This window comes from Gadus chalcogrammus, chromosome 18 (genome assembly GCF_026213295.1).
Source record: "Gadus chalcogrammus isolate NIFS_2021 chromosome 18, NIFS_Gcha_1.0, whole genome shotgun sequence".
Classification (NCBI taxonomy): Eukaryota; Metazoa; Chordata; class Actinopteri; order Gadiformes; family Gadidae; genus Gadus; species Gadus chalcogrammus.
The window spans coordinates 19,569,453-19,583,266 of NC_079429.1; the positions used below are offsets into that span (position 1 = coordinate 19,569,453).

The 13,814-nt window shown below is 44.8% G+C and overlaps 1 protein-coding gene across 3 annotated transcripts in view; it reads right to left on the reverse strand.

Annotated features, from left to right (window-relative positions):
- Positions 1-344: 344 nt before the first annotated feature.
- mtr (5-methyltetrahydrofolate-homocysteine methyltransferase) overlaps positions 345-13,814 on the reverse strand; it is a 46,020-nt gene continuing 32,550 nt past the window's right edge. The window contains exons 25-34 of one of the 3 annotated variants that reach the window (XR_008893123.1): positions 10,528-10,609; positions 10,175-10,273; positions 8,327-8,402; positions 8,003-8,158; positions 7,397-7,596; positions 5,943-6,143; positions 5,268-5,463; positions 4,121-4,233; positions 1,362-2,723; positions 348-1,321 (exon numbers count right to left, since the gene is read on the reverse strand). Coding sequence is in view for 2 of the 3 variants with exons in the window: in XM_056576607.1 (XP_056432582.1) it covers positions 2,634-2,723; positions 4,121-4,233; positions 5,268-5,463; positions 5,943-6,143; positions 7,397-7,596; positions 8,003-8,158; positions 8,327-8,402; positions 10,175-10,273; positions 10,528-10,609 (1,213 nt within the window). In the remaining variant the exon portion in view is untranslated. Of the gene's footprint in view, positions 2,724-4,120; positions 4,234-5,267; positions 5,464-5,942; positions 6,144-7,396; positions 7,597-8,002; positions 8,159-8,326; positions 8,403-10,174; positions 10,274-10,527; positions 10,610-13,814 lie in introns of all 3 variants that reach the window. The other 2 variants (XM_056576607.1, XM_056576606.1) reach the window with 2 other exon arrangements.

A 13,814-nucleotide genomic window follows, 5' to 3' on the forward strand; every position in this document is an offset into this window, starting at 1 on the left:
CACACACACACACACACACACACACACACACACACACACACACACACACACACACACACACACACACACACACACACACACACACACACACACACACACACACACACACACACACACACACACACACACACACACTTTGACCTCTCATTAATTTTACATTTCTGCTCCATTTTGACTTTTGAACTTTTGTTCAAACCCCTTCACCGGTGAAATTCTCCTTTAAGAGCAGCCTTCTAAGGAAAAAGTGATTATGCTGTCATTTAATTTTCCATTCTCTGAATAAAACCAGGTCACAAAAAATGTGATTCATACACAATAATCAAAACAAGCAACAGAGAAACAAAATTGTTAGTTTATTTATTAATTGAGGGATGAGGGAGCTCATCTTAAAAAGTAAACATCCGTAAAAGCCCATTTATTAATGTATAACCCTAACTCTAAACTTTCTATGTAAACACCCACTGGGGGGTATGTACAGAACATGATAGACCAAAACATGTTTCTGTTTAAAGTGTGAAGACCACAGGCATCAGTAGACCCCCATGGATATACGAGATCCATCATTAAAGTGTTGAATCACTAAAACTATGAATATGACATTATGAAGACCGTTACAAGACAGTGAACCCACTTTTTCAGCTGAAATTCGACGCGAGGTACGACCCATGGTATCTTTGTGATACTTCTTCAGTACCAGATATGTAGCAGATATGTAGTTGTGCATTACATAACAAAAACACTCATGAAGAATTCTTGAACTTTATTCCGGCAGAGGGCTTAGATGGAAAGTCTCTGCTCGAGCCAGTAGAACAGATGTCGGCTAAATGTAACGTCGACCAAAACGCATGTGTTGCCCAGTTGCAAGATGACGGTCAACGGTCTGAAGTAACATTTTTGCCAAGAAGTGCCACATGCAATTGACATCCATTACTATGCCCACAGACTAATCTTGGTTTTAGTTGACTGTGTGCATAATGTGAAACCAGTCGCAGACTGTTTTCAAATAGTACAGATGCTTTACAACCTTTTTTGCTGGGTCTGTCGTTCTGTTTATCGAGAAGCAGCAAGAACTAGAGCCCACCAGACGTGCGGAGGAACTGAAAGGATTATCAGACACGCGTGTGTTTCGAAAGCTATTTTAATTATTTTACACATTTAAAACATCTCTGATCATAATTTTAAAACATTTGAAACATATTTTTGAAACATTTGAAAAATTGATTTAGTCATGTTACTTCTACAGTTAAAGTACGACTGATGATTTGAATCATCGACTTTCAGGGTTTTTTTCTGGTTTATTTTTTCTCACGTCGCGCCCCCCCTGAAGTACTCTGGCGCCCCACAGGGGGGGCGCGCCCCACAGTTTGAAAACCACTGATCTACAGGCCACAAGTCTTGAGCTGGTATCTGCGAGTGATCTGGTCTTTTCAGTCGTTGATACCATCAACGATAGACGCAACGTTGAAACATGGAATGCAATCTGGTTGTGTGCCAGTGACCACCAGTGTGCTTCCGTGGGCTTTGAAAGGCAGAGGAGCACATGTGAGGAGAAAGGCACAACCTGGTCATCTGCAGGAGGTCGTGGTGAACAGTCAAACAGGATCCAGAGAGCATTTGGAAACTTCAGACGGACCAAAGCGCTGGACATCAATTCAGTGATTGACCACTTCGCTGCGTTTTATTTTCATGAATTGTGCTTGCATCGTTGTCAAACGCAACATTTAGTATCGTGCATTTTAATTATGCAGCATATTGTATCTCGTTTTTCTCTGGTAGCATAATTTGTTATTGTTTGGCGCTGCTACTGATGAGTGATATAGTGAGCAAGGTTGAATATGAACTCAGGGCTCCCTTAAAAAATAGGCTAAAGGTCTCAATGGGACTCATCTAGATACATAAAGGTTAAATAAAAATGTAATGCGCCATGCAATGTAACGTTCTAATGAGAAGCTTAACCCTCACTCAGGCAAAAGAATAAACCGGTGCTCAGACGGAGCTCCACATTTCCACACACAGCGTATTGTTATACTACAGGTGTCTGTGAAGGCCTCTCTCGTCCACCACAGCCAGGCAGAGCTCCACAAACACCTCGCTGCCATCGCCCCTTCATCGGGACCTCCATGAGTTTACTTTCAGGCTCCTCTGCATCATGAAAAGAACCTGACGCTGGTTCATACCTGTGCTCGATTCAGAGTGGAGGAGCGCTCAAATCAGAGTGGAGGAGCGCTCGATTCAGAGTGGAGGAGCGCTCGATTCAGAGTGGAGGAGCGCTTGAATCAGAGTGGAGGAGCGCTCGATTCAGAGTGGAGGAGCGCTCGATTCAGAGTGGAGGAGCGCTCGAATCAGAATGGAACACTCAGTGTTTTGGGGAGGCAAAAACATAGGATTATACGTTTTAGTAACCGTGACAGAAACCGATCATATAAGAAATAATACTGTGTTAAATCAACAAAATAAAAAACTGTTCACTGGCTATTTAATCTACAATGTATAGAAAGACGAAAACAAAAAACGTTGATGTACCGAGTTCATATTCATGGAAAGCACCGGCCAAACAAACAACCCTAACTTGTACCATTCACAATCTCAGTAGAATGTAATACCAAAACTGGTTCTGGAATCAGATCTCCACTCTACTGGTCCGTCTCGTAGCCCAGGATGGGCCCCAGCCACCGCTCCACCTCGGCCACGCCCATACTCTTCCTCTCAGCATAATGCTCCACCTGGGGAGAGTATAAAGGGTTCCAGAGGTCACCTGAGGGAAGAGTTCCTGGCTGCAACATTTAGAGGCTTCTACTGGAAGAAAACAATTAAGAACAAACATGACAAAACATGGCTATTCAGGTCCCTCACCTCCAACACATACACATTGGGGATGTATTTATTCATTAATTGCCTTGTAAGACCGTCCTGATCTTGAAACTAGTATATTTACTTTAAACCAAGTGTCAATCAGGGGAGTTGTAATAGTTCACGAGTCGTCATTGGCTGGTCAGCATTTGATTGACCCAAGTGGGTGTGGCCTAAGGGGGTGCCTTGAATGTGCGTTCTTGGTGAAGGAGAGGGCTTGGGAGGAAGTGATATCGTTTCAGGTACGTGAGTTTAGTGGAGAGAGGACAGTGAGGGATTTCTGTCTGATATCGGCTTTCATTGCATGATTTGGAGACTTTATTATTCATTATTAAGCCATTACTATTCTGACTCCGGGTCTGTTAACTGGTGAAGCTCATAGGAGGTACGAGAATGGGAATTGTGTCAGCCTAGGGGTGGCCTCATGTTAACAAAACTCCAGCCAATCGTATTTATTAATTGTTGGAAATTTGGAAATTAACATTCCGACAAAAATTCCTCCACGGAGAAAAGCCTTCAGGGAAGATTTATTAATGTTATTTATTTGTTCGCTTTCAATTGGCACTGACATTGTTTTTGAAATGGTGCAGACTGCCGGGCTGCGTTATATAACTGAACCCCCCCCCCCCCCTATCACCGATGGGTCGGCCCATTTCTGGGCTCTGAGAAGTTAGTTTCAAAAGGCTTGCGGCCAGACAGACCTTCTGTCATGATCCGCCCCTGGTTTTCTCATTCACCTGCCTGCCACCCTGTTCACTCCCAATTAAACCAACCACCTTCACCTGTGTTTCCCCTATATCAGTCCTCTCCTCCCAAACATTCCCTGCCAGATTGTCTCTTGTGTTTCACAGTGCTTTCCCGTGATTCTACTCCTGACCTACCACCGCTCCTGCCTGCTCTCTGATCCCTGCCGGTCTGACTATTCTCCCGGTTCCTGATCCCTGCCTGTCTGACTCTCCTTCTGGTTCCTGATCCTCGCCTGTCTGACTCTCCTGCCGGTTCCTGATCCCTGCCTGTCTGACTCTCCTTCTGGTTCCTGATCCTCGCCTGTCAGACTCTCCTGCCGGTTCCTGAACCCCGCCTGTCTGACTACCCCGTTGGTTCCTGATCCCTGCTTGTCTGACTACTCGCATGTCTACGAAATAAACTATTGACTCTGTTCCACGCTCGTCGCCAGTCTGTGCACTTGGGTTCAGCCAAACGCGCACGTTACACCTTCAGTGAGGAACTGAAATGTGAACAAAGCCTACATGCATCTCTTTTGACTCACCTGTTCCCTGGTGACTTTCCCAACGGCAAAGTACTGGGACTGAGGGTTCCAGAAGTAGAGGCCGGAGACGGAGGCCGCTGGCGTCATGGCCAGAGACTCAGTCAGGTCAATTCCTGAATGAACGCATGTTAAAGTACACTGAACATATGGAAACATCCATGAACACAGAGCATTCCATCATATGGATGGGTTTGTATATTCAACGTCAAATCAATTCCATAAGCACAGAATCATTAGTAAGTTTGTATAAATGTTGCCATGTCCCAACAAAATTCAAAAGAAGTGTACTTCCGTTCCATTTTACCTTCTTAAAATGAACCTTACTTTTATTCACTTTAAGCCCCTGGGTACAGTGGTGCTTCTCCGGTTTCAAGGATGATTTGCACATATTTGTAGCCATAATTATCTGCTTTGATAACATATTCTTCTTGGAGAATGAAGATAGGATTTGTGTCATTTTGGTTTGTATAATGTTGTGGTAGATTAAGTTATTTCTTTATTTTACCCGATTTATGTCTGACAGACAGCAGACCAGAGAAAAAATAACCCTAAACATTTAAACACTAGTAGGCCTACCAAGTGAAGGTGAATTTCCAGTTTTCAATAGATGGGGTTGAATCAGATGAAGAAAAGTAAGAAATCCCTTGTCCAGCCCCATCTTCAACTTGTGGGAATCAATTTTGTTTGTTCATCTTACAAACAAAATGGTTAGATTATAGATTTAATAAAAATACCATGCAAACAATTTCTGGGACAACTTTTGTTATTAGGGTTGATATTGAATGGGCTTAGAATTTTTTACCGAAAATAAATGGGAATCTAGTTTTGATCGCTAAATGATGCATTTGTCTAGAATCATTAATAGTTTGCCTGTGGTTATCAATATGATGTCATACATTTTGCTCTGTTTTGATCTTGGGCATTCCTAGTGGACGCTTATTATTGTAAAATGTGAGGGAACTCCACCTGTCCGGGTGAACGGATCCCTTTTTATTTGAGATTTTACATCCAAGCAGGCTGATAGGATTGTGACAAAATTGTGGCCTCTGTGTAAGAAGATTCGTTTGTTCAATGTTGATGCGGTCTAGGTTCAGAAGTGGCATTATTCCTGTGTAAAGGGGCCCCACGTCTCTGATTGGTGTCTCACCAGTCTGTTCCTGGATGTTTGCCAGGCTCCACATGGTCTTCTTCTCAGAGTGGTCGGGCTGGCTGGGGTAGCCGGCGGCGGGCCTGATTCCCTGGTAGCGGACCCGGTGGAGGTCTGCCGTGCTGAGCAGCTCCTCCTCTGGGCTGTAGCGCCACATGTCTTTGCGGACACGGGCATGGAGCTCCTCTGCAAACGCCTAAGGGAGCGTGTTGGAGAAGCTCAGATCAGAGCAGGTCTAAATACTAGATCTATCGACGTGGTTCGATAGTGGTTCCTACCGGCTTCCAGTGTGCAAAATACTTTTGAGGTTACAAATAATTAGCGAAATGTGATTTTCATAAAAGGTTTGGGTGGAGTCCATTTCTCTCCTGGCTACATAGGCAAGCAGTTGTAATTGGATGGTACGGTCCCGATTGGATGAAGACCAAACCGATCTTAAAATCCCCAAAAAAGGAGCGTCTGACAAAGAACTTCTCAGATCCTTCAGAATCAGGGCCTTGCTAACGAGGAGAAGGAGACTTCTGGGCTAATTATCCTGTAATGTGTCACTTCCATTTTATTCTGTTTTTATATATTCATACACTATATTTTGTGAAGGCAGTATGGGATGGGATGGGGGAAGAATAAACTGATATACATCTCAGACTATCAGTCAGGCTGTACGTCTGACTTTACCTCAGCCAGCCGATCAGCCAGTGCTTTGACCATTATGCTGCTGTAGTCGTCTCCTTGTTCCACAAACTGCTTGCTCAGCTCCTCAGCTCCGAACACGCCCACAGCGAAGAGCCCAATGTAGTCGGCCAACCTGCTTTCTCTGGGAGCCACGAAGTCCGAGATGCAGAGGTAGGGCTCTGAGCTAGCGCTGTCTTTCTCTGCCTGCGAGCGACAAGGAGACGTGCCAAGACAAACGGATGAGTGGTTGGAATCCGGTCATGCACCACAGATTGGAAAGAATTAATAAATCCAGTAGAATACACGTTTTAAAGGTGACATAGTATACCACCAGGCGTGAGTGTGATTAGCCATTACAAGCCGTTACTTGTGATGTCAAAAATCGACCTCTTCTGACATCACTATCGTTGGGGATAAAGTGCAGGTGGTAGAGAGCTATAAATACTTGGGTGTGCACATGAACAATAAACTGGACTGGAAGCGACAAACAGAGGCTGTCTACAAGAAGGGTCAGAGCAGACTCTACTTCTTGCGGAAGCTCAGGTCTTTTAATGTGTGTAGCAAATTGTTATGTATGTTTTATCAGTCTGCTGTGGCAAGTGCCATTTTCTTTGCAGCCATCAGTTGGGGCAGCGGCATCAGGGCTTGTGACTCTAAAAGGCTGATGAGGAGGGCTGGCTATGTGCTGGGGACTGCTGTAGTGTCCCTGGAGGTGGTGATGGAGAGAAGGATGGTACAGAAATTGTTGAGTATTATGGACGATAACACGCATCCCTTGCACAATCTAGTGAGTAAACAAAATAGTATTTTTAGTGGGAGGCTACGACAGCTAAGCTGCAGAAAGGACAGATTTAAGAATACTTTTTTACCTACTGCAATTGCACTTTATAATAACTCCCCTTTTTACAAAAGAATATTCATTTAAACTTCAGCTTGCGCTGCTTATATATAATTATATATGCTTATATATATGTATTTTTTTTTTTTTGCACCTGTTTATTCCACACCTGTTTATTTGCACACCTGTATATTTGCACACATTTTGTACTGTTATCTCTGAGTAACAGCTATTTCTACTTCTACTTATGCACATGGACCATCCATTACACTTTTTCTATCCTAAGCTAAGTATTGTGGGTGCATGGTTTTGTTTAGGTGGGATATGTATGTATGCTGGCTGCTGGAACACCTATATTTCTCTGCTGAGATGAATAAAGTATATCTTATCTTATCACAAGTGGGCGTGTCCAACTAGATATGTGCTGGATAGATCAGTCTACCAGCCTGGACTGTAGCAAATGTTGCTCATCTATCTGTCATACATCTAGGTGGACACGCCCAATTGTGATGTCGGAAGAGGCCGATTTTCAAAACGGCTTGTAACTGCTAATCACTCTCAAACCTGATGGTATAATATGTCACCTTCAAATATGTTATTTTAAGCCGTGCAGGCGTACCTGCTGTCGTAATCCGTGGAACTTTGCGATGGGCTCTGTGTTGCATTGTGGCGTGGCGTCTTCTGAGTAGACATGGATGTCATCCCCGACGCTTTGAGCTGGCCAGAAGCCCACCAGACCCTTACCACAGAGTCCTCGGCTGTCAATCAGACGGTTGAGGAGCCCCTGGGCTTCGTCAAACACCCGCCTGGCCTCTGCGCCTGCAGGTCAGTGGTCACCACGTCTGTTTTACTGGAGCCCATACGGACATTCTTCATGTAGGAGTCAATCCATGGCACAATGAAGTAAACGCCAATATGTGTGGCATCATAAGGGTTCAATGAGTACTACGTTCCCTCCAGCTAGCTGCTGGACAGGAGCAGCCAGACAGATGCTCTGAGGTAAAGGATTGGTGTGAAGGAAGACAGCATGCTTGACTGATCGTTAAATGTTTATGATTATCAAATAGCCATTTGATTTCAAGTTTATCTTCTTTTTGTGTTGTGTATGTAAATAAATGGACTTTGAACATTTTCCTCAAAACCCTTGTTTTACATTTTTCTAGTCAGCCACACTACAAAGTTTGCTACGAGCAGAGGGTTGCCTACCATCAGGAGAGGCTCATACCTACGGTCTTGTCCTTGAATATTTTGGGGTACCCTCTGTTGGGGTACTTGCCCCTGAGCTGCCAGACGTCGAAGAAGGGTTTCCAGTCGATGAAGTCAATGAGGTTGCGCAGGTTGTAGGAGTCAAACACACGGGTTCCCAAAAACTGAGGCCGCACTGAAAGATGGGAGGTGAACTGTATTTTACTATCTGTGAGAATAGCATGCCAAATTCTACTAATAGACTCAATGCTTCATTGTTCAACAAATCTACTTTAACATGGACGTGATGCACTGTTGGAACGAGACACTGGTTTATTAAAGCCCTCAACCTATTCCTCCTCACCTGCTTGTGGTTGTGCGGACCAGTCGATGTGGAGGCCCTGGTCTCTGGCCTGGGACAGGGAGAGGTAGCGCCGCTCCTGAGAGAGGACCATGATCATTCTTCATTTTTCATCCTCACAGCAAATTCATACTAGTTACCTTGGAACACATCGACCACATACACACCCACCCAATCAGACTACTTCCTTCAACCTGTCCGCCTATTTCTGAAGTGATGGCATAAGTCACTGTTGTTAAACTGATATTACATATCGTTTAATATAGGCAGATTACACACTTACAGACCCCCGCTATAAGCAACCAGATTGGGTGATACAAACATGTAGCAAAAGAAGGAGAACCCAAATCTGAGCGGGTTTGCTGTCGGTGTCATGAGCCGGCCCCCACACCGCTTCCGCCTCCTTCTGTCCATGCAGTTCTAGGCTAACAGTCAGTGGTGGGCCGTGCCATGATGACAATCTAGCAGCCTCACTGGCCGAGTCTGATGGACTCTGGCGACGTACTATCATCGGGGAGAAAGAGGGATTTTTTTTCTAACCAATTCTATCACAGCAACAGTAGTTATCAGTGTTCTAGACACAGGATCTGTCATTGTCCAATCAGATTAGTCAGATTCAAGTCGTGTTTCAAATGTTCCCGCCTCTCTGGGGCAATTTCAATCGCATGTAAAATCGCCCCAGGGGTTTCTCATTGACTCTCATGTCAAATATATTTTTTTAGAAAAACGGAGCGGACAATGCAATCTCTAAGGTTTCCGGGAGGGCTCGCCCCAGCGTGCTTGCGACATACGTAACTGAGAAAAAAGAGGGAGGGGGCATCTTCGATCAAGTCACGTAGGTACTTTCAAGATTGCGACTGTACAGTGCAATTCCGTTGTGTCTTTGAAAGAAGTCGCATTTAGTCGGCGATCAAATTCAGCCAAATTGGGATTAAATCAAACAATTTAATAAATGAACAGGCTTCTACAAAGGGGGGGGATGTCATACACCAGAGGTTTTACAAAAAGCATTCTCACAGGCTGTTGCATATTAAGTCAATATTTGACTTAATATGCTGCACCTGTCTTTATGTTGTTGCCGGACATATTTTCTCCCGTTTAGCTATTTTACATTTTACATCATACAACATTAGGCAAGATAAGGCAAGGCAACTTGATACAACACATTTATACTGTTTTGCCTAATGCACCAATTGAATGGGTCACCTTAATCATTATCATAAAAATGGCCCCACCTGAGATTTTTTCAGGAGCCGCCACTGTTTTGATCAACAAAAGCTGCTGATGGAAGCCGTAGACTACATTTTTTATTTGTCAGAAGGTCTAACCCTGCGTTCACACCAAAAGATGCAAAAAGTTGACGCGCGTCGTGATCCCATTCAAAGTGAATGTAGAGACGCGTTGCTGCTTTGCTGCCGCAGCATTTGCTGCCGAGAAAACGGGCAGCAAAACTTGATTTGCGGCACGTCAAAATCTGATTTGCGGCGCGGCATGCCCGTGCCCGCTGCCGGGAACACGGGCGAAGGGCGCGTTCACGTATTTTGCGGCGCGTCAAATGCTGCTCGAGTTGAAATATTTCAACTTTTGACGCGCGTCAAAAGTTTGACGCGCCGCAAAACTTGATTTGACGCGCCGCAAAACTCAGGCGTCAACGCGTTCGGGCAGCAAATGCATCTTTTGGTGTGAACGCAGGGTCATAATGACGAATGCTGGCACAGTCGGTTTGCATACAATTAAAACGGTATAAGCTTGCTGGCCTTGCGGTTAAAACCAGAAACGCCTAACCTGAGATGTATTACACTTAAATCATAGCTCTTAAAGCTTAGAGTACATTTGAGTCAAGTTTCTCACCTTCAACGAATCATAGTGCTCATGTCTGAGCTCCTCGTACTCCTCTGTAAGCTCCTCAAAGAACTCCTCCCGTGCCGCGTCTTCAAGGAGCTGGGAGCACTGGGGCAGAGGAGTTAGACGTTAAGTCTCACCGGGACGATTCTACAACACAGTACACAGTCCACGCACACTCCTAGCAATCAAAGGACACGCACAATGCCCATTTGACACCATTTGAATAATGCAGCCTCAATATTTAATATGTACACACAGAAAACCTCACATGGAACAATGGATTACGGAGAAAGAATGAATGCATTGAATCTTTAAAATACCTGGAGCCGTCTAAGTTCACACATCACACAAACACTTACCACTACAACACTTCTAGAGGCATCCAAGACGTGGACCACCGGAGACTTGTAGCGCGGTGCGATCTTCACCGCTGTGTGAATTCTTAGGAACACAAAGCATCCACATCACGGTATAAATCGATTACGTTGATTTCATTGTTCTTTTCTACGATGCATTCTGCCATACATAATACAACACACCCGCTCTACTTAACTCATCAACACAGAGGGCCGGGAAGGGCCTAGCGTAAGGGTGTTGAGAGATTGATCGACAATATATTCTTCATCACATAATTACATTTTTTACTGCTCTGAAATTGTTTATTGAGCTCTAAAATAGTTTAGAGCTCTGAAACGCTTAATTCAAGTAGCAATGTGTTAGATTAAGCCCTTTCCAGGTAGTAGGCGGGAGGCTTTTGTGTTCTGTCCACTTTAACTGGCGGTGCTACTGTGTGACTCAAACTGCCTCAAAGAGAGGGGGTGTCAATAGTTAGACATAGTTAGACATTTTTTGCTGTAGAATATATATGTTATAAGATGTGCATTGACTACAGATATAATGAGTCAATTTGAAGCAGGAAACGCTGGAACGTTAGACATTGCTACTGTATATAGTTTAATATTATTAAAAGTATTGAGAAGTTATTTAATCACAGGTATTGGCATTTGGGTAACACTCATTCCTTTTCATTGTTGTTTACTAGACTTGTTGTTTATTGCATGTTGTTTACATGCAGGGTCCGATTGTGTTCTCCATTAAATCAAACCGCATCAGTTCATCTGGACCCCCTCTCACAGGTGGTTCAGGACGGCTTGCTTTGGTCAGTACCCCAGTTTGATTTCTGCATTCACAAGCACCAACCGTAAGGGATCCCGTAAGGGTGTGAATGGGCCTTTTACACCTTGTTCACGCCTCGTGCCCACTACCTCCATCCGTTGACTGATCCCCATTGACTTTGAATGGGGACGGACGCGCAATGCATTGTGGATCCGTCCGCTGAAGGCTCCGTCAAAAAGTTGAACATTTTTCAACTTTTTCGGCAGCGACGGATCCGTCATCCAATCAGATCACGTATGCAAATGTAAGCACTGTGACACTATTCGGGCTCTGACGACTCTGGAAAGCTCCCCCATCCGTCAGCCACGCCTTCCCAGTCCTTTGACTGACGGTGCAGTGGGCATGAGGCGTGAGGCGTCACACTACCTCCGTCCGTCGACGGATTTCATTGACTTTGCATGGGGCGCTCGCGAAATGCATTGTGGGTCCGTCCGTTCTGTCGGCTCCGTGGCCTGACGCCTTGTTCACCCTACATGCCCACTGCACCGTCAGTCAACGGATGTGGGAAGGCGTGGCTGACGGATGGGGGAGTAGTCTTTGCAGAGGCATCCGTCAGCCAATCAAATCGCTTCGCCGGGTTCTTCCCGCTTCTTCCTGCTTGTTGCGATGCAAGATGACCCGCTTTCCCGCTTTCCAGTATCGTCAGAGCCCGAGTCGCGTCACAGTGTTTAAATTTGCATACGCGATCTGATTGGATGACGGATCCGTCGCTGCCGAAAAAGTTGAACATTTTTCAACTTTTTGACGGCGTCGAAGGCTCCAACGGGAAGGACGGATCCACAATGCATTGCGCGTCCGTCCCCATTCAAAGTCAATGGGGATCAGTCAACGGACGGAGGTAGTGGGCACGAGGCGTCACACTACATGTGTCCGTCGACGGATCTTATTGACTTTGCATGGGGCGTCTCTCAAAATGCATTGTGGGTCCGTTTGTTCCGTCGGCCTCGTGGCCTGAGTGAAAAAGTTGAGAAAATGTTAAACTTTTCAGGCAGCGACAGATCCATCGGCCAATCAGACTGCGTTATGCAAATATACACAAGGACACTGTCCAATGAAATCGCCTTTGTAATACAACCCGGAAAAACACATGGATATGTCAAAAAGCCCCCATCCGTCGACGGACACATTGTAGTGTGAACAAGGCATGAGAGCCCTTGGCCATGTACGTTCATATAATTGACACAGGTCCGTTCGTGTAGCAAAATCCATATGCTTAATCGGATCTAGCTGTCCCATTTAAACGCATCTATCTACGAGTCAATTGCGTACCTTGTACTTGACTGTGGGGAGGACCTACTAACCAGTGTAGTATTATTATTAAGTATTATACTATTTGGGATATTTAAATTCAACAATGTGATGTTACCAAACATGCATTGATAGATAGATAAATACTTTAATGAGTGATGCAAGGGTTCTATTGCCTCAACCTGCGAGTGTAAGAAGCTTTTTTGCTTTCCATAATAATTATTCAATGCACTTATAAAGAGAGCTGGCTCCTTGACCCAAAAGCTGGCTCCTAGACCACAGAGCTGGCTCCCAGAAACCAGAGCTGCCTCCCAGACCCCAGCGATGAGCACTGTGTGATCTTTAGTGACCACAGTTTATCGTCTCGTCTGTAAGACCAACGTTAATATGATCAGCTTCAATCCCCCCAGTGGAGAATCTCAGTGTCTGCGGTGCCTCTCCATTAAATGACTGAATCAGCCACGTGCTACTGATCCATCGGGAAGAGGATCTCATTGTAAGCGTACGGAAAACCCTTTATTCGTAGTTCCACTGACTTAACAGTTCACGTTTGCACAGACACAACCGGACTCATTCATTCACTAAACTGAGAGCGCAACCGCTCACTCTCCTCGCTCGTCCACTCACTCGCTGAAGTCACTCACACACACACTGCCATTCTCGTGCACACACGTACGCTACTCTCGTAACAGAAGCGTAGTGTGTACTGAATGCATGTTGATGATGATACACTTCTTATAGGGGATAACTACATCGGCACTAGACCGGCTTCCTCCATCTTCTTCGCTACCTTTTTAAATAAATCAAAGTTTCTCGTTTTCCGACGGCGACAACAACAGGACAATCGCCTCCTTATACTTCTGGATCACGGCCCCAGAAAAAATATCGCAGAACGCATAATCCGATTCCAATCCGATTGACCGCATCCATGCACACTTAATTAGACTAACAATCGAATAATCTAGGGGTCTGAATTTGACTATGAGTAACTCGATTCAATTTGACTTTAGTCTGAATAAGGTGTATATGTGCAATAATTCAACTTTCTTGAGTGTCATGTAAACGCACTGAGTTTGTTGTTGCTAGTGACATAAAGAGGTTAACCGGAGGCTCTATTACACTAGTTGAAATGGGCACAGCACCACCTATCGTACCGGGGTACGAAATGCTTCGACCAATGAATCGATTTTCTCACCGCCATGTATACTCTGACAATTGCAGT